The 23,526-nt window shown below is 39.6% G+C and overlaps 2 protein-coding genes across 2 annotated transcripts; one reads left to right on the top strand and one right to left on the bottom strand.

Annotated features, from left to right (window-relative positions):
* Window positions 1–14,032: 14,032 nt before the first annotated feature.
* On the top strand, window positions 14,033–14,730 carry LOC149193946 (uncharacterized). Its single transcript, XM_089407083.1, has 2 exons — window positions 14,033–14,375; window positions 14,481–14,730. The coding sequence occupies exons 1-2, from the start codon at window positions 14,059–14,061 to the stop codon at window positions 14,593–14,595; spliced, it is 432 nt and encodes a 143-aa protein (XP_089263209.1). The 5' UTR covers window positions 14,033–14,058; the 3' UTR covers window positions 14,596–14,730.
* Window positions 14,731–16,641: 1,911 nt separating this feature from the next.
* On the bottom strand, window positions 16,642–21,126 carry LOC149193945 (uncharacterized). Its single transcript, XM_089407486.1, has 5 exons — window positions 20,821–21,126; window positions 19,161–20,402; window positions 17,696–18,698; window positions 17,200–17,539; window positions 16,642–16,666 (listed from the first exon to the last, which is right to left on the bottom strand). The coding sequence occupies exons 1-5, from the start codon at window positions 21,124–21,126 to the stop codon at window positions 16,642–16,644; spliced, it is 2,916 nt and encodes a 971-aa protein (XP_089263612.1).
* Between the last annotated feature and the right edge of the window lie 2,400 nt (window positions 21,127–23,526).

Here is a 23,526-nt window from a genome sequence, read left to right as displayed (position 1 = left end):
ATATTTAATGACAGGTCTCCCCTTCTGTCGGATTCTAATTTTCATTTGTGCATGAGTTGTGTCGCTGCAGCTCTGTAACATTGGGTGTATTTCGCAAACCTTTCAGCTGCCGTCAATACCGTGCTTCGATTCAGGTATGCGGCTATGGTGTTCGATGGGTCTTTTTCCCCGCTTACAGTTACGGTTTACATCGCTTCAGCGATTCCAATCTGGTAATATGCTGTAATAATTTTCCCTTTTTATTTGTTACAGACCTTTCATATCTTTCACAGGTTCTAAATCTATTAAAGAATGGTGTTTTCAGGTAAATGGCTCATCGCCGAACATTGAAGGCACGGGGTTTCTACACTTTGCCGACAGCCCATTACCAGGTATGTTAAATACTGTCGTGAATTCCTACATTCACTTCATTCGAAGCAATGACTGAACCCTTCCTCCCTTGAGCAGGGATAACAGTCATTATCTATTCAGGTTCGGTCCCTGCACAAGTCCAGGGCTCTTTCTGGACAACAGTCAGGTTTCTTGCCCTGCTTAGGCGGAACACCACTGTCGGGAAGCACTGCGTGCTGAGCTTCGATTATTTAATCTTGAGTTATTTAGCATGTATATCTAGTCTTTAGCCATGAGGCTTATTCTCTTTGCAGACTGTGGTCGTGGACTGAACTATAGTTTGATTCTGGCTTAAACTTGTTAAGATATTATATATATAAGATGCGGGTAACCCCGTAAGTTCGATTTTGTTCATAATGTTTCTATTTGATTAACCGTCTCCTCAGATGGATTTTATTTACAGTTTCAAGTTTGTCTTACAATATTATTTTTCCGCTGAGTAAAATTTTATGTTATTGTATTTCCGTTTAATGATGAATTCTTATTGTTATGTTTCGACTATGGCGCCCTTGCTGGCTAGCACAAGCTTCAGCCCAGCTAGAATAACTTATTCTGTGTGAGGGTTTACTAGAAAGCTTGGCTGAGAATGCATGTAACCACGGTTACCATGCATTCCTCGGCATGCCTACTTTTTGTTTGAGTTATTAATCGTGAATGCGTATATCTGTGTATTTAATCCGCGCATGCGAATGTTACAGTGTGGTTCTGTTCTCACTCTCTGAGATTCTCACGGTCCTCCTGACCGGGGTTTAACATATATATATGTTTCTTTACTTTATTCGAATAATGAAACAGTTTATCTATATACATTTGGTTTGCGGAACATACCAGTCCCACCTTATGAATATATGTTATGCCTTTAGGTGCCTAATACAATTTTTTGCAAAGAATGTCTGTTCATTTCTTTTTCGATTCTTTCTGTTCGTATAGAATTCCAATTCTTTTCTTCGACATGTACAGTAAGTAGAGGGTTTACAGCATTACCTCTGTTCGTATTTCTTGCTATCGCTGAAGTAGCAATGACCTGATTATTCTGTTTTTCTATTGTTATTTCCAAATGAGGAATGCAAGGGTTTAATGTTCGTTTCTTCAGAATGCAAGTGTGTTCGGTCTCTGTCTATACTACAGCAGCTAATGTTCTTTTCTCATTTTCTATTAAAGAATAACAGTCAAATGTTTTCCATTGTATCTATCTTCTTAGCACAGAACAATATATCTTCTTAGCACAGAACAATATATCTTCTTCGCACAAGACAATACAAGAGACATCTCAGTAAATAAATATATACATAGTAGGCCATACCTGCTTCTTTGCAAACCTACTTGTAATGCTTGTCAATCCACCCGTCCGTAGGAAGACTCTTCACTATCTTCCACCCTCAAGCACTTGCAGGCCCTCTTGGCTGCAGATTCTCTGGCTTTTTTTTTTACCAGATCTCGCTATCTGGTCCTAACCAGACATAGCGCATACAAGAAAATCCTTCCTTTTTCCTATGCCATCTGATCATAACCAGACATAGCATAACCTCATTCCTGCCATCTGATCCTTACCAGACTTGGAAAATCCTTCCCCTTTTCCTCTGGGGACTCAACTACCTCCTGAAGGTAGTTAGGGTTTTATTTTTAACTGCCTCCACAGTTATTGGTCATGATTAATCATATTTCAAATCAAATAATGTTAACACAATTCTTTAATTATCAAACACTAGCAACAGAGTTATATATATTTCAAATAAGGTCTTTGTTCAAAATTACTTTTACTATTTACCAACATTAACTTTTCACGAGGGATGTTACAGACATCCAATGGAAACTCATGAAAAAACTAGCAAGAATTGGAGGCATCCACCTCAATTAGCAGGAAAGCTTCAACACTAGATCCACTTACTCTAGGGCTTGGAGTGATGACCTCTTCAATCTAATTCACTTTGGTACTTATTTATTTCAACTACAACATATCATATAAAGCTAGGAGAATTTCGTCTTTAACATAGTTCTTGTCAAGAAGGACTTCATAAATGAGAGCCTTCATATCCAATTAGAGATCGATAGTGTACATGCATTGAGTTTACTAGGCACAAGTGTTATCCTACTTTTGAATCCCACATAACCACAACATCCATAACTTTTATAGGAAATTAGGTTCACCCATAAAATCCAATCAAAATTTTAACATGATATCATATAGAGCTAGGAGAATTTCATCTTTAACATCATTTTTGTCAGGAAGGACTTCATAAAGGAGAGCCTTCATACCATATTAGAGATCCATAGTGTACATGCATTGATTTTACTAGCCACAAGTGTTACCCTACTTTTGAATCCCACATAGCCACAACATCCATAACTTCAGAGTTTTATAGGAAATTATGTTCACCCATCAAATCCAATTAAAATTTTAATGGCTAAATCTCACTCATTGACTAATTTTCTATGCTTTTCCCCAAAAAAATATTCACTAATTTCAATTTTCCTAGAACTCGTTTCCCCGAATTCTACAGGATAAAATTATTTATTATTTTACCTTAAAATGCACCAAAAATATGATATAGACTGTATAAGATCCTTGGAAATTCAAATATTTTCACAAAAATGTAGCCAAACATCCTACATTTTTCATATGAAGGATTAGTAATATTTTCTAACGTTTCCATAATTTTCAAAATAAGATTCCATGCTGAAAATTTTCCTTCATCAAATCTAATTCTACTTCGTCCAAACGAGCTAAGGAATTGTATCTTTGTAGATGTCCAATGAGATCTCCACCCCATGCTAGGTTGAGAAACCCCTAATAAGCCAAAACCACCATTACCCTACAAACAACAACTTTGCTACCAAATTATCTCTAGCACTAAAAAACTAATAAGCGACAACCAACATTACCCTGGAAACGAGCTAAGAAATTGTATCTTTGTAGATGTCAAATGAGATCTCCACCCCATGCTAGGTTGAGCAACCCCTAATAAGCCACAGCCACCATTACCCTAGAAACAACAACTTTGCTACCAAATTATCTCTAGAACTAAAAAACTAATAAGCCACAACTAACATTACCTTGGAAACAACAACTTTGCTACCAAATTATCTCTAGAACTCAAAAACATTGTCCTGAGACTGGAAAAGTACAAAGAAGAACTATGCAAATAATAGAGGAAACAAAACCAAAGATGAGGAGAGAGGAAGAAAATTAAACGCGGATTCACGAATTGAAAAGGCTAAAGAACAGTTTGGAAGCTCATGAGCAAAACCCATGTGCCACCGAGAAACACACACACAACAAGAAGATAACATAGGGCATGGAGGGGAAGAAGATTGAGGAAGTAAACTAGGAACATAGAAAGTAATGAAAAGACCAAGAAAGAGGATGGAAATATGTAAACATAGATCTCTTTCCATTGAGAAATAAACCAACAGATGATGAGAAAAAACATAAGGAATAGATGGTCCATGTCGACGTAACCACATTTGAAGACGAACTTTTAGCCACACTCTGAGATTGCATGTTGCTATGCTATACCCGAGGGACTAAACACCATGATGGCTATGAGCATTTTGCAAATAGCCTCAATTTGGTTCATGTATAGATCACCTCAAACATATAACCCATTTCTTCAACATTGAGAACGCGTGTCATAGTATAAATTCTCAAGTGGATAAAAAATAACTACATGTCAACTCATGGTACAAGCCATTGGTATATCACCTCTCCTTATAAAGCATTTAGTTAAGTACATTCTCTCCCCACCATTGAACACGCCCCTAAACCCCTAATACATAAGTAATTGATACACCTTGGCAAAGAAATACTTATCATAATGGTATTATTCTTTGAAATATTACCTCTTTCACTATCTTTAAAACTAAAAACAGTAAAGTTATTTTCCAAACGGTAAGAAAACATTCCTTAAAAAAAGAAAATAGATTGTGAATATCAAAAATAATAATAAATATTTTAATATTTCAAACTTTATCTTAATAGCTTTCAATGTCTTTGGATTTTCCTACATAATTCCAAACTTATTGTCTTCTATAGTTAAAAAAAATTCTCATCATAAGAGTAAGTTAATTTTCATTGAGACATTAAAGGATTCATAAGAATAACTTGATCTCGAATGACAAATTAATGGATTCATCAATATTTTTATGTTACATTTTCCAATGAAATGGACAGTTTCACCGAGTTCAGCGGCGCTCTTTCCCATTTCTTTGATCATTTTTACGTTAAATTCTCCTTAGGATTTCTCTATAAGATTTAAGTTTCTCTTTTTGGTTTTCGTCTGATACTATTTGACCAAACTTGACCAAAGATGCTTTGGACCTGATGATCTCTTAAGGAAGGATGCGTTTGGCTTCGCTTGGCTTACATGGCAACCAACGAATCAATTGGCTTTCTCTTTAGTTTTGCTAGTCAAAATTCTATACAACGTTTTAAATTTTAAATGCGTTCAAAAGCTTTATTTTATTTTGTGTAAGTTTTTTAAAATAATATTACTTAATTTTAAGATTTTGATACAACGTTTTTTGAATTTAAATGCGTTCAAAAGATTTATTTTATTTTATTTAAGTTCTTTTAAATAATATTCCTTAATTTTAAGATTTTGATAAAAAAAAAAAAATTATGAATGTGATAGCTTATAATAATTTAATGTATATTTAATATTTTGTGAATTATTTTACATGGTTTATTAGGTGTACAATTAGATAATTTGGTTTTTAATTAAAAGTTATATTTAAAAACTATTTGTTTATATGTCATAAAAGCTTAGTTGTAAATCAAGACATAATTTCACATAAATCAGTGTTATTATAAACGAAATTAAATTATTTTTTTAGTTTTTTTAATTGAAATAATTATTGTATTATATTTTTTTATATATAATTGACACATTTCATATATATATATGAATATATGACTTTCAAAGTGGGGAAGGGAGGATTTGGCTATTCAATTTCCAAGGATTTTTTCCTTTGCTGCACTAGTTTTCTTTTTACCTTAGTGGACATGTTCAAAATGTCTTGATTCCACATTATTTGAGTTTAAAGATAGAGCATCCTTTTGGTGTACAAGAAACATAGTGCAATGATGGAATTTGCATTTCACTTCCAAAAAATAGTCATTGTTTCAAAATATATAACAGACTCATCACATTGGCATTATAGGTTTCATCCATTTATTCTAATTTATATAAATTGAAATTAATGGTCAATAAATTTATGTTAATATAAGAGACTTATCACATTTGTAATATAGGTTTTATGGGCTTATTCTCATTTATATAAATCCAATTTTATAGGAATTCAGTGGAAAAATTTGTGGTGAAATCTTGATTTCTGTTATTTAAACTAGTTTTTTGACAGCATATATGGATTTAGCACTTTGTAAAATCCGTGGGGCACTTTGATTATGCAAAGTTCATGAATCAAACATGTGATTTCAATTAATTCCTAGGGAATTTTAGACAAATTAACTAGTTAATGCATTAATTTGAGATAAATTAATTCAAATAATACAGCTAACTTGGAGATAAATCCTAAGACTTGATTTGTGCATACTATTATGAATATTTTGACATATTCTATGGAGGTTAAATGTCTACTGTCCACCTGATAATTAAATTAAAATTTAAAAAAAAATATTTTCAAATAAATACACATATCTAATAATTTGAAAAAAAAACTATTATAAAATAAATATATAAATTAAAAATACATTAATTAATATTTATATAATGATCAAAGTTTCCATCCTTGTAAAATTAAAATTTTGAAAACATATAAAAATAATATATATATAACTAACTCATAATGATTTCCTTTATCCCTATTAAATTTGTTATAAGCGCAATCTAAAATTTATGTAAAATTAATTACCTTTTCCCACTTTATATATATATACATAGGAGTTGTCTATAATGCGACTTTTTGAGATTCCGGTGACGGAATCCGGCGGAAGAAATTGAGATGAAATCATGATTTGTTGCAGTTAAAATGGTTTTTTAATTGCATATTCGGATTCAGCACCCTGAAAAACCCCTGGGACGGTTTCATTGTGCAGAAATTAGCTATCAAACTTGGATTCCAATAAATTACTGCCGGATTTTCACCGGAAAAAATCGCCAGAAAGACTTTCAAAAAGTCGCGTTAAAGACTACTCCTATATACATACACTCATTTGCCTTTAAATTACACCCATATATTCGTATTAAATTTACTCTATCCGCAATCTGAAAATTTCCACGCAGTCGAGTGTCGTCACCACTGCCATATGTAGACACATATTTTAATGTTTATACATATACATATTAAAATACGGTCAAGTTTTGCTTTATGAGAATTTGGATATAAATATATAATGTTGTATATAATATTTTAGATTTATTTTAATTCAAAATTGGTTTAACCATTCAAAATTCGAATTCGCTTTTTATCTATGCTAGTAAAACTTAAATGTTTGCTTTATGGAAAATTTTGATATAAATAAGGTTGTATACCATTACTTTAATTTAAAATTGGTTTAAAAATTAAATAACATAAATTTTATAAAAGATACCATCTTAAACCATGTTTCAAAAAATATTATTAAATTTATAAAAATAAAACACAGTTTTATTCATCTGAGTGTTAAATAAATTATTTTTTTTGAACTTCAATATTATAATTTTTTTTTTCAAGTCAGAAGTATATATTTTAATACAAAATATGTTACAAAAAATCTGCCATTGCAGATCGAGGCTTGAGAAAGACAAGTTCACAGACCCAAGATGCAGGCCCTGACCGTTCAGACAACAAAAACTACCCGCACACCACGCAAGGTGGCCAAACTAAAAAGCGATTACATATTACAAAGACACCAACAAAAACTTAGACTGCGACATAGTTACATTAAAAAAAAATTCAGAAAAATACTGCATTTGACTGAATGCGGTAGAATAAACAGTGGCAAATTACTGTGGTGGCATCCCAAACCGGCTGACAGTGTCCAGACCCTGCTCCAAGACATGCTTATCTACTCTTGCCTGCATGGAATGATAGTCATGAACTTCCTTCGAAGTTGCCTGCTGTTGATCATCATAGAGCGGAGGATCCGGGCTTAGCGTCTGCCTTAGAAGTTTAATGAGCAGAGTCAGCTTTTTGTTTACAGACTCCGCCACCTCATGCACTGCCGAGATTTTGAGATCCAATGTCTTATAGATCTCGTACAGACTATTCAGTTGAGCCTCAGAGAGGGAGTCCTCCCTTTTAGAATGCTGCTTCTTTTCTTCCCTAGAGTCTAAGGCTCTCGCTAGCAGGGTTTTAATCCTCCAGCTTTCCGCCTGCGTACGCACGAACTGTGTTGCTCGCTTGGAGGCTGTGCCCGGGTCCTTCAGCCAGTCGACCTCCCCTGCAATGTCTTCCTCTGTGCGCGGCAATTCCTCCTCCTTAACCGAAGCTTCCATATCAGCAATCTTTCGCTTATTCTTCGCCGCAGTTCGGGTCTCATACATCTTCTTCGCTGTTTGAAGCTCCCGGTTTGCAGTTAAACTTCTGCAGCTTCCCGTCTCCATAATGCTCCCACTGTCCTTCTCTTGATGACCAGATCGCAACCAAGAAATACAGCAACCCAGAGAGATGCCCGGAGAAAATGTAATGGATCCAGTGCCTTGGCTGGCTAATAAATAACCTTTCTCCATTAGGTTGCTCATGATACGCTTGTCCTTTCGAAGCGAAGTGGTAGTACTATCACCATAAATTTTGAGGAGAGCCGTGAATCCCAAGTGATGCCTCCAGATTTTAAAATGAATGTTGTTGTTTTCTTCCTGAGTGCGTTCGTGCCAAGTGTCCCTCCTTCTTGAGATGCGGCGGCGATGGACTCTGCGGCATAACCTGTCATAAAACCATTCTATCTCCGCCTTTTGTTGCCATAAATGTTTCCGCTGCGCCTGTCCTTTCGTCCGGCGCCAACGATCAAAACTCATCACATTTCCGGCCAGTCCCATCATGCGTTGCCGTGAATCCCTGCCCTTTACCGGTCACGCCCGGTCTGTGTTGCCTAGGTCCTGCTGGGCCAGCTGTAAGCACTTTTCCTTAAGGCTCGGACAGTCCACCTGTTGCCAACAGCTGTCCCATTCCCCTTCTTGGTTATCAATACCAAAGTTTGCCAAGTAATCCGCCAGCCCATTAGCTTTACGTCTGACCGCCTGAAAGACTAACCCGTTCATTCCAGCAATCAACTCTGCAATATTCTCCGTCACCTTGGCTAGCCTCCAGTGTTTCGTGGCTCTGCTTGCCTTAGTACCTCCATAGATTTTCTTTGTGACTGAGATAACTAGAGACGAATCGCCTTCCACTATCGCCTTGCTTGTCTGTAGATTCTTTAGGATTCTTAGCCCCTGCTCTAGCGCCGCGAACTCCATCTCATTGTTCGTGCTTTCTCCCAGCTCTCTGCAATAGATATGAAGAATTTCGCCAACCTGGTTCCTTATAACACCTCCTATACCTGCCAGCCCGGGGTTTCCTCTGGACGCACCATCAAAATTCAGCTTCAAACCTCCCTCCGGCGGGCAATTCCATCTATTGTCCTCCGGATTTGGTTGCTGCTGGTGTCTCGGCATCGTAATGCTGTGGATAGCTTCCAATTGAAAGCTCTTCAGGATAAGTAAGTCTCGATCTGAGGGCTTTTCTTTAGGATCCACTTTACATTTTGTCTGAATTAACTGTTTGATGTTTGTTAATATAGTTTCTTTGGAATGCTCCGCATTTCTGTATTCATCCTGGAATATTCTTCTATTGCATTCTTTCCATATTGTCCACAATAAGAAGCCTGGCAAAGTTTTCCAGATGCTGTTGACTCTTTGGTTATTGGAGAAGTTACTTTGCCAATTCAGGATGGTATTATGTATTGATCCTCTGTCTCTGTTGGAATCTCTGAGAATTCCCTCCATCCAATTCCATAGGTGATTCGCCCACTCACAAGAATTAAACAAGTGGTTTATTGTTTCTTCTTCGACTAAGCACATTGGGCATCTGGAAGGTCCATTGAATCCTTTTTTGCGTAAGTTATCCCAAGTTAGGGTTTTGTTTCGCATCAGAAGCCAGAGGAAAGTCTTAATTTTCGGCCAAAATAGGTTGTCCCATACCTTGTTGCACCAGGGCACTGCCTCCTCCTGTTCAGCCTTTTCTATTATGTCCCTTGCTTCTTTTAATGTGAAGTTACCACTCCCTTTCATACCCCATCTCAGCTGATCTTCTTCTTCTGTCTTCCGAATCTTTCTTTTTAGTAACTGATCATTGACTTGTTGTATGCTTTCATTTCTTTCAATGTTGTTGCCGCAATTGAGTTTTATCCATTCCCTCCAGTTTGGATCCCTGCTGTTCTGATTCCAGTAATGGTGGACTCTGTACCTGCCTTCATTCTGGCTGAATAGTTTGAGAGAGGATAGTTCTGGGGTACCCAGTTTTGGGAGTTGCTGCCAGGCATCTTCCCAAAACAGGGCGAGCCTTCCATTGCGTATTTCCCAAAAGCTATTCTCTTGCACTAAGCTCCGGTTTTTTCTCGCGAGGTTCCAAATGGGTGAGCCCTCCGGGACCTCTTGCAGTCTTACAAGATCCTGATTGTTGCAGTCGGGAATGTATTTTTCTTTCCAATGTCTAGCCCACGGCAAATTGGGCTCTTTAATCCATCTCCACCATAATTTTGCACCACAGGTCATGTTGACGATTGAAGGATCCACAAGATTTAGTCCCCCCATAGATTTCGGCTTGCATAACTTATTCCAAGCTACCAGCGCCCATTTTTTCTTATCCCCATTACCATTCCATAGGAAGGATCTCTGTATGGTTCTAATTTGCTGTAGAATCCCCTTGGGTGCTGGTAGCATAGATAGTAAGTACTGTGGTATAGCCTGTAACATAGCCTTAGTTAGGATTAATCTGCCAGCAAAGTTAAGTGCCCTGTGCGTCCAGTGTTTACATTTTTTCTCCATGTTGGCTATAATCTTCTCCCAGTGCACTTTCTGCCTAGGTTTGAGAGTTAGGGGAGCCCCTAGATACTTCGATGGTAGATTGCCTATCCTGAATCCAAGAAGTCGAGACAGATGAGCCTGAATATTCGGATGAGTATGGAAGAAGAAGATCGTCAATTTGGAGAAATTTATTTCCATTCCTGATGCTTTGCTAAAAAGATCTAAGATATTCCTGAATGCCAAGGCCTCTTTTACTGTGGGGATTCCGTGTAACATGGTGTTGTCCACAAATTGTTGATGAGTGGTGGCAGGTAAGGAACGTATTGGTTAAAGACCCTTAATAGTTCCTTCAGCTTTCTTCTTGGCTATGATTCTGTTGAGACCCTCCATGAGGATGATGAAAAGGAAAGGGGACAAAGGATCACCCTGTCTTATTCCACGCGAGGGTGAGAAAGGTTCAGAGGGAGCTCCATTAACAAGGATCGAGAACCTTGTGGATTTGATGAGGGCTAGAATCCAGCTGATCCATTGCCTGCAGAAACCGAAAGCATCCAATATAGCTTCTAGGTACCTCCAGCTCACCTTGTCATATGCTTTTGAAAGATCGAGCTGCATTAACATCCCTGCTTCTTTCCTTGAGTGGAGGGTATGGATCATCTCCTGAGCAAGGAGGATATTGTCTAATATCTGCCTTCCCTCGACATAGCCCGATTGCTCTGCTGAAATGATGCCCGGAAGAATCGGCTTCAATCTATTGGCTATGACTTTTGATATTATTTTATAAATGACATTGCAGAGGGCAATAGGTCTGAACTTTTCAGGGGTATTGGCTTCCTCAACCTTAGGTATGAGCGCTATAAAGGTTGAATTAATGGATTTTAGAATTGTTCCAGAGCGTCTAGAGTCCTCAACAACATCCCATACTTCCTGCTTCACAATGTGCCAACAAGCCTTGTAAAAGTTGATGGTGAACCCATCCGGTCCTGGGGCTTTGTCGTTTGGCATGCTTTTCACAGCTTCCTCCACCTCTTCCAATGTGATTTCCCTGCAGAGGGCCCAGTTCTGATCAGAGTTGATAGATTTGGGTATGGCTTTTAGAAGTTCCTTGATGGCTTCCTCTCTATTTATCTGCGGTTCCTGTGCTATGGAGTTGAAATGTTCTTGGAGCAGCGCTGATATATCGTGGTGGTTCTTCAGTGGCTCCCCATCTTTATTTTTTATCTCAAGAATTTTGTTTGCACTTCTGTAGTCTAGAGCAGATCTGTGAAAAAATTTGGTATTCTGCTCTCCTTCTTTTAGCCATTGAATTCTTGATTTTTGTTTCCAGAGAGTTTCTTCTTGCCTACATCTATTGTGCCACTGTTGAGTTAGAAATTTCTCCTGCTCCGCAGATTCCTCATTACTGTTCCCAGCTGCCCAGTCTTTGTGAATCTGTTCCAATTTCTCTTCTATTATGGTTTTCTCCTTAAAGATGTCCCCAAATACCGTTCGGTTCCACTCCTTTATCTTATCTTTGATAATTCTTAACTTCTTCTACAGATTAAACATTTTGGAACCTTTGCCTTCCAGGGGTTCTGACCACCATTTCTCCACCAGCTTGAGGAAGTTAGGGTGATCCAGCCAAAATTTTTCAAATCTGAATGGTTTATTCCTTGGTGTACCCTGAACCGCAACTGTGATCGAAATTGGCCAATGGTGCGATCCTCCACTTGGAAGGATGTCTGACTCTACGGTGATGCCATCCATTATGATATTTCCAGAAATCAAAAATCTATCCAAGCGAGAGGCAATCATCCTTTCTCCCCCTCTCCTGTTATTCCAAGTGAAGTTGCCACTCTTGGGGAGAATGTCTACCATTTTGACATTATCAATGAAACTTGTGAAAGCCTCCGCATCCCTATTAAGTTTCCTTAGACCCCCTCTCTTCTCCAGAAGGGTTGTTATCATGTTGAAATCCCCCCATAATACATTTGGACATTGGATATCTAGCAATAAGTCTATATAAGGAATTTAAGAAACTTATTTTATCTTCTGTTCTTTGTGGTCCATATACATTAACACATAAGAATGATTCAGAATTACCTGTGGGTTGAACTTCCACAGCGATGAAGTGTTTGTTCGCTTCTGCAGAGATCACCTGAATATCTCTTGTGTCCCACAACATTGCTAGGCCGCCTTCTCGGCCCTGACTTTCAACTTCTAGATAGTTTATGTTCCTTCCGATCTTCTTGCTTATCATGGCCATGCTGGAGCTACTGCATTTGGTTTCTTGTAAGAACATGATTTCCGGTTTGTATTTCTGAAATTTGCGCTTCAATATTCTGTGCTTTGCTTGGCTGTTAAGCCCTCTTGCATTCCATGATGTGATCTTCATGACTAACTTTTGGTTTTATTGATAGGTCGGGAAGGCGCTGAGCGCCTTCATCTTCCCTGAGTTTATCATTATCATACCTAGCTCCTGCAAAGCTTCACCACTTGTCCTTCGGCCTCTTCTTTTCTTTTGTTTGGAGCTGGATGAGTTCCATAGAAGACTCTTTGAATGGATGCCATTACCTCTTGCTATACCTAGCTTCCTGTTCTGCCTTTCTAAATCTGCTTTCTGCCGTGCTATGAACAAATCATTGACCTTCTTGATTTCTTCCTCCGGTACATTTTCTATGCCTTGAGTTTTCCAGTTCTCAGCTATAACTGGTAGATTCATCCCTTCCTTGGCTAGTACCTCCTCCAGCTCGAAATCCTCGCTTCCTCCATCGCTGGTTAGCATGTCTGCGTCCTCCTCTGGCTCTTCTGGTCGCTCCTGCATTTGGACTTCGTTGGTGTTCTTGTCCTCTTCCGCTTCTTTCCTGGTTCGTTCTTCCTCTTCCTTACGCCCCTTATTTGATGTTAGGGTTCTGTGCCCATCCTCTGAGTCTGTTTCTAGATCCAAGATTTCAAAGGTATTACTGTAGTTGTTTCTGTCTGTTCCTGCTTTGTTTATTCTTCTTCTATTGGCTCTCTGCCTTGACTTTGGTGTTATGAAGTTATCTTTGCCTTTGTTTACCTGCTCTGTTTTAGTGTCTTCTTCCTTCCTGTTCATTGGACATTCCCTTATTAAATGTCCATGTTCATGACATTTACGGCATCGAAATGGGATCTGCTCATAGTCTATTGCCTGAAAGTAGTCTTCATCCCTGTATTCGAGCCATAGCCCCTCATGCAGTGCCCCCGATACATCCATTTCTACACATATTCTTGCGCATGAGGTGTATTTCTTTTGCAAAGTTGCCTCCGAGGCTTTGATAAAAGTTCCCAGCTGATCTCCAATTTGTTTTAGAGCATTCAGACCCCAATAATCTATTGGGAGAGAGAATAAACGAATCCACAATGGAACTTGAGTAAAGGATTCTTTTTCTGGAGCGAAGTTTGATTTCCATGGTCGCATGTATAGACCAGCAGAAGCCATGAAATATGGGCCTCCATAAAAAATCCTATCCTTATCTTCCAGGTTGGTAAACACAACTGTGAAGAAACCTGTCACGACCCTGCTACTTTTACCATAAAAAAAAACTTTGTTATGTCCTACCTTCCATTTTACCATGGTAAGGATACATTTGTTTCGCACGAGTATATGACTTTGTATAAACGTGGATTATGATTTATGGCTCACACACCTTAATCGATATTCTTTAACATATGTTACACCTCGTATGTGGTCTTACTATACATTAACTTTGTAATAACTCAACGCATGCTGGTGCATTGGTTTTCCCTCGTCCGGATGGTCATTAAACTCCAGCGCCACATGGTGAACGGTCATGGCCAGGTGGCTGCAGGCCATGTGGAGCCATGTGACCATTCTACGGTTTGTGCATTCGATAAACGTGCCATGCTCCCGCCCAAACGAACGATGAAGATTGTGTCTCCAGATCGGACGGTGAAAAATGACCTTAGGGTTTGGTTGACATATAAGTTTACCGAGTTCTTCGGTTCTGGCTCATTTGCACATTATGCATACACAGGTTTTCCGACAGACTCCACCACCATACCACTCTGCTGCTCGCACAGGTATCTTCTCATCTATGGTAAAATGTTACAGCTTACGGTTAATTCATGGCATCTACTCTCTCTCAGGTTCTAACGTTTACCTCCATACTTTGATGATTTACACAGTGCGGTGCCGTGCAGAAGGGTTTGGCTTCCATGGCGTCGACCATCCGAGGGATCTTCTGATCGACCTGCATTCCTTTCGGGTAATCCCTTCTCAGTAGTATGTCTAGACATTTAGTCAGCTTGGAATGAATGTTTGGCGGTTGTTAATGACCGACGGAGCTGATGCACGGTATTTATGTGCCCAGGTCTGTTACTCTGGTTTCGAGACTTGATGTTATTCACAGGCGGCATTCTTGGCCGATTCTGTACTTTACAAACCCTTGGGATTTAGAAGTTGTCGGTTTATGGCCACAGGCCAACCGAGGGTTTTGATATTTGGTCATGTTGTTTTACAGTCGTTTATATAAAGGATTTGCTTTACACAATGCACAGTCCATATTTCTTTGAAACTTGCTATTACTATGAGCCGGGGTTACCCGACCTGTAACGCCTGTTAACATATTTATTTTTTCCTTACTCTACGGCCTTATGGCAATGAATGTAATATGGAATGTTTGCATCTTTTCGTGCATCTTAAGTTTATCCTTAGTTTTGTACAGACGTTCATCGTCTCTGAACGAAGTTAATATATTTATATATAATTTCACAGGCATGTTTACCGTATGTATTGGTTTCATTTCTTGGGAATCATGACAAGATTCATTTGTTGCGGTCTCAGGCATCACGGCCTGCTTCCGGAACAAAGGGAGCAGGTCCAACCCTTACCGCCTATATTTTCTGGGTTTTGTATGAGGGTTTCTACTCAAGTTCGATATTCAGAAATGCATCTTAGTAAATTGTTTATGTTTATAGTTGGCGCACAGCACATCCATCTCATTTGTTTGGCATACCGGGACATTCATGTTTTAATGTTGGTTTGAGGTTTATCTGAGGGTTTACCCTGCACTACTGTACCTAAATGTTCTTTGTCAGTGTAATTATTCGGCTTTTATTTATTATCGGTTAAGCTTCAAAAGTAATTTATGGTCTCATACCACAGGTTCATAGACATAGTGACTTTACATGCATTGCGTCATATCTATACTTGCATATGCTCTGTATCTCGCTGGTTTCTAATAATGAACTTTCTTTATTTGATTCTGGCCGCAGTATGCCACACCTCTGTTATAACTTATATTTCATCTATGAGTCTGTACGCGGTCGTTAAGAACAAGATTTTATTCTGTTAGCTGTATATTTATTTACACTCTCAGACTCAGGAATATTAACTCGTATATCTGTGTCTGTTTATTTCGGTAAAGAAAATGTCAGTTAGTGCATTTGTATATTTAATCATGGTTTCCATCTTGTCAACGAGAAGTCTCACTGTCGACTGTATATATAAATACCACACTTTAAATATACCTGTAATCACCTCCATAAAGATAAACACAGGCACTTGTATTTGCTAACATTTCTTTTTCTAAATCAAGAATCTAGACCATTATATTCCATATGCAATCATTACCTGATTTTAAGTAAAGCTATCTAATAAGCGTACCTGGTAATCTGCTACTGTCGCTTTGCTGTAATGTTCACCTGCAGTAATCTAGCTCTTATCCTCCCAACCTCGAGAATCCACTACACTGGATCTCCCCTCCGAGCTATCTTGTAGGCCACAGCCTTTTTCAAGATTCAAGCACCACGGTGCAGGGTTATCTGGTCATAACCAGACTTAACCCAGTATTCACACTCTGCTCTCTCCTCTGGAGTCCGCCTCTGCCTGTTCCCTAACAGCCCAGAGGTTTTTCCTTTCCACCCCTTTCTGGGTGAGAGGCAGTTGTCTCCTGTTCAGTTTCTTAACTGATTCTTTTCTTTTAATAGAAAAGGCCCCTTTGTGGAGGCTGCCATCATTCTTTCAACACATGTGTATAATAGTTCATTATATTTTCTTTTAACAAATAATAATGTCTTAATAACAAGCTGTCACCCATATTGTTTTTACCACAACAATTACCGGAAATTACAAGTTACCAGGGTTATTACATCTTCCCCCCCTAGGATTGGACATCGTCCCGATGTCCATTCTTATCAAATAAATTTGGATAGGCTTTTCTGAAAAGTTCCTCGTCTTCCCACGTAGCCTCCTCAGGGCCATAATGCTGCCACAGCACCTTAATTTGGGTAATAGCCCGTTTCCGCAGCTGCACTTCTCTCCGGTCGAGAATGCTCTGTGGTTCGACTAGGACCCCGCCTTTCGGTTCGACCTGCAAACAACCAGCACTTAATCAATTTCTCATTAAGTATAGTTGTATAATTAAACCCAATCGGATTAATTCTTACCCGTACATCTTGCCATTGAATAACATGTCTAGGGTCATACACATATTTCTTTAGGACAGAAACATGAAACACATTGTGAATCCTAATGTGGCTGGGTAAAGCAAGTTGGTAGGCCACCGGCCCTACTCTAGCGAGAATCTGAAATGGTCCGAAATATCGGGGAGCTAGTTTAGCGCACCCGCTCCACTGCAGTGCGCTTCTTCTAGTTTGAATCCTTACAAATACATGATCACCCACTTTATATTCTGCAAATCTTCTTTTCTTGTCTGCGAAACTTTTCTGTCTGTCTTGTGCAGCCTTTAGATTTGCTCGTACTTTCTTTACCATATCTTCCATGTCCTTTAACATTTCTGGACCCAAATTCAATTTATCCTCTACCCCACTCCAACCCGAGGGTGTGCGGCACTTTCGCCCATACAAAACCTCAAAGGGACTTAGCTGAGTGGAGGTGTGATACCCATTATTGTAGGCAAATTCAATCAAATGCAAATATTCTTCCCACTGAGTAGGCTTGAGCATCACATTTGCCCTCAGCATATCTTCCAATACCTGATTGACACGTTCCGTTTGTCCATCGGTTTGTGGATGATATGCTGTACTAAAATTCAGCTGGGTGCCCAACTCAGCAAACAATGTTTTCCAGAAAGTGGAGGTGAACTTCACATCACGGTCCGATATGATTACCTTTGGCATTCCATGCAGGCGGAACACATTCTGCATAAAGAGATGCGCAATTTGTACCGCCTTGTAAGTAGACTGTACGGGTATAAAGTGTGCTGCTTTACTTAGTTTATCAACTACAACCATAATAGAATCATTACCCTTCTTTGTTCGTGGTAAACCAGTTATAAAATCCATGGAAATGGTTTCCCATTTCCATTCCGGAATAGGTAGGGGCTGTAACAGTCCCGCTGGGTGTTGGTGTTCAGCCTTAATTTGCTGGCACTCCAAACATTTTGCCAAATATTCCACCACTTGCCTTTTCATTCCAGGCCAGTAATACTCTTTTTTGAGTGCCATAACCAACTTTTGATATCCTGGATGACCGGCATAATGGCTGATGTGGAATTCATCTAAGATCAGCTTCTTAAGGTCACCAGAGTTGGGTACATACATTTTTCCATTGAGATACAGCATCCCAGTGTTATCCAATGTATACCCTTGCTGTAACTTGTCATGATCAGCTTGCTGTACCTGCACTTTCAAATGCTGATATTCTGAGTCGTTGTGCGCTGCTGTTCTTATTTGTTCAACCAGCGAACTCTGCCACTGGCTGGCTGAAAGTTCACATAAATTATGAACTTTTCGACTTAAGGCATCTGCTACCCGATTTTCTTTGCCCTTTAAATGTTTTATTTCGAAGTCAAACCCACTTAGAAAATCTGCCCAACGACCTTGTCTCGCGTTCAAAGTGGGCTGATTGAAATAATGCGTTAGGCTATGATGGTCGGTTAACAGCAGAAATTTCTTTCCGAGAAGATAATGTCGCCACATTTTAAGGGCATGAATTACAGCAGTTAATTCTAAATCGTATGCAGAGTATTTCTGTTCATGTTCTTTTAATTTCCTAGATTCATAGGCTATTACCCGCCCTTCCTGCATCAATACTCCCCCCACGCCCTCTTTGCTTGCATCAGTGCACACCACGTAATCCTTATTAGGATCTGCGATTCTTAAGATGGGTGCGGTGGTGAGTAGGTGTTTCAAACGATCAAAACTCTGCTGACATTCTGCTGTCCACTTAAACGCCCTTCCTTTCTTTTGTAATGAGGTAATAGGATAGGCTATTCTCGAAAAGCCTTCCACAAATCTCCTGTAATAACCAGCTAATCCCATGAAGGACCTGATGTCCGAAACATCCTTGGGTGTAGGCCACTCCATAATAGATTTTATCTTCTCGGGGTCAACCGCAATTCCCTCATTTGTAATCACATGACCCAAATATTGAATTTCTTCCTTAAAGAAATCACATTTGCTAAATTTAGCATAAAGCTGATGCTCCCGAAGAGTTTGCAACACCAATCTAAGGTGCTCCTCATGTTCCTGCTGGGAACGAGAATATATCAAAATGTCATCAATGAATATCAGTACAAACTTGTCCAAAAACTGGTGAAACACGCTATTCATCATGCACATAAAGGTGGCTGGCGCATTGGTTAGACCAAAAGGTAGCACTACAAATTCGTAGTGCCCGTAGCGTGTTCGGAAAGCAGTTTTGGCAATGTCCTCATCCTTGATCCTGATTTGATGATAACCAGATCGCAGATCAATTTTGGAAAACACCTTTGCTCCTTTCACTTGATCAAAAAGTTCATCTATTCTGGGTAGAGGGTACTTGTTTTTGACCGTGAGCTTATTCAGCTGTCGGTAATCTATGCACATACGAAAGGTCCCATCCTTCTTCTTCACGAACAATACTGGAGCTCCCCAGGGTGATACACTAGGTCGAATGTACTGCTTATCCAGCAGTTCCTGGAGCTGCATTTTCAATTCCGTCAACTCTGGTATGCTCATCCGGTATGGTGCCCTCGATATTGGAGCTGCCCCTGGTACCAACTCTATAGTGAAATCTATGTCCCTTCTTGGAGGCAGACCCGGAATCTCTTCAGGAAAGACGTCTGTAAATTCCTGCACTACTGGTATGTCACTTAATGCAGACATCTTATCTTTTTGATTCGCATAGCCAACCTGTATGGCATAGATTTGACATTTCTTTCTAATACACTTAGCTAGCTGTGTTGCAGTTATAGGTCGAATCTGAACAGGACGTTTAATTCCCTGCAACTCCTGCTGCTGTTCCAAATCATCCTTGTAGTATATGGTCTTGGTTTTACAATTCACCAGCGACCAATGCTTCTCCAGCCAATCCATACCGATAAGAATGTCATAGGAACCTAGCGGAAGTATATTCAAATCTGCCTTTACGGGCTGTCCAGCTATACTAAAAGAACAGTTACTAACTTTAGCCAAAACCCGCCTTTTGGCCCCCGTGGCCAGCTGGACCAACCATGGGTTTTTAAACTTTTCTGACGGTAGCTTACAATGTTCCACTACTTTTGGACTAACGTAACTTAACGTAGCCCCTGGATCAATAAGTACATCTACAGAAAGGTTTGAGATCTTACCTTCGAATTCCACCATGGAAGGTTGATACTCCGCTTGCCGATCTTCTAATGCTGCGTTGATCCTTGGTACACTGCGTGCCACGTCACCTACAGTGGAAGCTTCATGGATTTGAGATATCTGATCAGTTCTTTTACGCTGCGGGTAGTTCCTAGCATAGTGCGGTCCCTCACATACCCAGCATTGAACTGGTGGTCTGGTTCCTTCACCCTCTGATTTAGCAGGGGGTTCACTAATCCTGCTTTCGTTTGGCTTCGGCCGGAAAGTTCCCTTACTCGTGCTTCTGTTAAACTGTCCTTTTCCAGCCCCCTTGCCACCATTTCCGTGACTGCCTTTGTTGTTTCCAGCATTTCTGCTACCTTTTTTTTTCTCATTCCATTTCCTGCTTGGAATTTCTCCCTTTTGTTTGTGCTGTTGGAAACAAATTCTAGCCTTCCTAATTGCCTCATCCATAGTTCGGGGGTTGTCAAACTCAATTCGTTCCCTGATATAGGCTGGCAAACTACTCACAAATCTCTGCACCTTGGCTTTCTCTTCCTTTATGTAGGGTACATAATGCAATAGAGAGGTAAAGCGATTTATGAATTCATCCATGGATTGTTGTCCTAGTCGTAAATCGTGAAATTCTCGCGCCTTCTCATCATAGAAGCGCTCGGTTAAATACCTCTCCTTAAAATATTTCTGAAACTTTTCCCAGGTTATGCTTTGCTCACTTACCCCCTTCACAATTTTAATTTCTTCCCACCACAAGGTGGCTTTGCCTTGCAACTGGAATATAGCCAACCGTGCCTTCAGATTTTGATCATATTCGTACAGCTGAAAATATTTATTAATATTAATCAGCCATGCTTCTGCTGCTTCCTCCTGTTCTCCATCGAAGAGTGGGGGTTTGATTTTTTCGAAATTCCCCTTGTAGTTTTGTTCTCTGTCTCTTGGTAGCCTGCTGCTCTTGCACGTTATCAGAATGGTCTTCACGCTCTCCTGAAATTTCAGGAGCATAATTCCGCTCCTCGGTACCCCTTTGCTGTTCTGCACTGGGACTGGGTAAGGGTGGATTTTGTTTTTCCGACAAGCTCTTCAATATTCTTTCCTGTTCCATAGTTAATCGTGCATTGTCTTCTCGCAAGCGTGCCATTTCACCCTTCAGTTCTTGAACTGTTTGAAGTATTGCCTGATTAGCACTGCGTGTCTCAGCACCAAGCTGAACCCACAGTCCTGTGTTGTCTGGTGGAATGCCGCCAGCTCCCGGCATTTCCTCCATCTTACTGTATAACTGTCAGCTGTTGAATGTCTCAATATGTTCCTGGTATACACAAAAGACATGATTAATGACATTGTATTGTATACATATATAAGATAATTGTTCTTCCTGTTCTTGTTGCTGTTCCAGAGGTCTCAGTTTTTGAAACCTGGCTCTGATACCACATTGTCACGACCCTGCTACTTTTACCATAAAAAAAAACTTTGTTATGTCCTACCTTCCATTTTACCATGGTAAGGATACATTTGTTTCGCACGAGTATATGACTTTGTATAAACGTGGATTATGATTTATGGCTCACACACCTTAATCGATATTCTTTAACATATGTTACACCTCGTATGTGGTCTTACTGTACATTAACTTTGTAATAACTCAACGCATGCTGGTGCATTGGTTTTCCCTCGTCCGGATGGTCATTAAACTCCAGCGCCACATGGTGAACGGTCATGGCCAGGTGGCTGCAGGCCATGTGGAGCCATGTGACCATTCTACGGTTTGTGCATTCGATAAACGTGCCATGCTCCCGCCCAAACGAACGATGAAGATTGTGTCTCCAGATCGGACGGTGAAAAATGACCTTAGGGTTTGGTTGACATATAAGTTTACCGAGTTCTTCGGTTCTGGCTCATTTGCACATTATGCATACACAGGTTTTCCGACAGACTCCACCACCATACCACTCTGCTGCTCGCACAGGTATCTTCTCATCTATGGTAAAATGTTACAGCTTACGGTTAATTCATGGCATCTACTCTCTCTCAGGTTCTAACGTTTACCTCCATACGTTGATGATTTACACAGTGCGATGCCGTGCAGAAGGGTTTGGCTTCCATGGCGTCGACCATCCGAGGGATCTTCTGATCGACCTGCATTCCTTTCGGGTAATCCCTTCTCAGTAGTATGTCTAGACATTTAGTCAGCTTGGAATGAATGTTTGGCGGTTGTTAATGACCGACGGAGCTGATGCACGGTATTTATGTGCCCAGGTCTGTTACTCTGGTTTCGAGACTTGATGTTATTCACAGGCGGCATTCTTGGCCGATTCTGTACTTTACAAACCCTTGGGATTTAGAAGTTGTCGGTTTATGGCCACAGGCCAACCGAGGGTTTTGATATTTGGTCATGTTGTTTTACAGTCGTTTATATAAAGGATTTGCTTTACACAATGCACAGTCCATATTTCTTTGAAACTTGCTATTACTATGAGCCGGGGTTACCCGACCTGTAACGCCTGTTAACATATTTATTTTTTCCTTACTCTACGGCCTTATGGCAATGAATGTAATATGGAATGTTTGCATCTTTTCGTGCATCTTAAGTTTATCCTTAGTTTTGTACAGACGTTCATCGTCTCTGAACGAAGTTAATATATTTATATATAATTTCACAGGCATGTTTACCGTATGTATTGGTTTCATTTCTTGGGAATCATGACAAGATTCATTTGTTGCGGTCTCAGGCATCACGGCCTGCTTCCGGAACAAAGGGAGCAGGTCCAACCCTTACCGCCTATATTTTCTGGGTTTTGTATGAGGGTTTCTACTCAAGTTCGATATTCAGAAATGCATCTTAGTAAATTGTTTATGTTTATAGTTGGCGCACAGCACATCCATCTCATTTGTTTGGCATACCGGGACATTCATGTTTTAATGTTGGTTTGAGGTTTATCTGAGGGTTTACCCTGCACTACTGTACCTAAATGTTCTTTGTCAGTGTAATTATTCGGCTTTTATTTATTATCGGTTAAGCTTCAAAAGTAATTTATGGTCTCATACCACAGGTTCATAGACATAGTGACTTTACATGCATTGCGTCATATCTATACTTGCATATGCTCTGTATCTCGCTGGTTTCTAATAATGAACTTTCTTTATTTGATTCTGGCCGCAGTATGCCACACCTCTGTTATAACTTATATTTCATCTATGAGTCTGTACGCGGTCGTTAAGAACAAGATTTTATTCTGTTAGCTGTATATTTATTTACACTCTCAGACTCAGGAATATTAACTCGTATATCTGTGTCTGTTTATTTCGGTAAAGAAAATGTCAGTTAGTGCATTTGTATATTTAATCATGGTTTCCATCTTGTCAACGAGAAGTCTCACTGTCGACTGTATATATAAATACCACACTTTAAATATACCTGTAATCACCTCCATAAAGATAAACACAGGCACTTGTATTTGCTAACATTTCTTTTTCTAAATCAAGAATCTAGACCATTATATTCCATATGCAATCATTACCTGATTTTAAGTAAAGCTATCTAATAAGCGTACCTGGTAATCTGCTACTGTCGCTTTGCTGTAATGTTCACCTGCAGTAATCTAGCTCTTATCCTCCCAACCTCGAGAATCCACTACACTGGATCTCCCCTCCGAGCTATCTTGTAGGC

Source organism: Pinus tabuliformis, chromosome 2_2, assembly GCF_031772625.1.
Source record: "Pinus tabuliformis cultivar Carrire ecotype Pingquan chromosome 2_2, CPIR1, whole genome shotgun sequence".
NCBI lineage: Eukaryota > Viridiplantae > Streptophyta > Pinopsida > Pinales > Pinaceae > Pinus > Pinus tabuliformis.
Note: the sequence above shows the minus strand (reverse complement) of the source record. Positions and strands in the feature narration are given on the sequence as shown.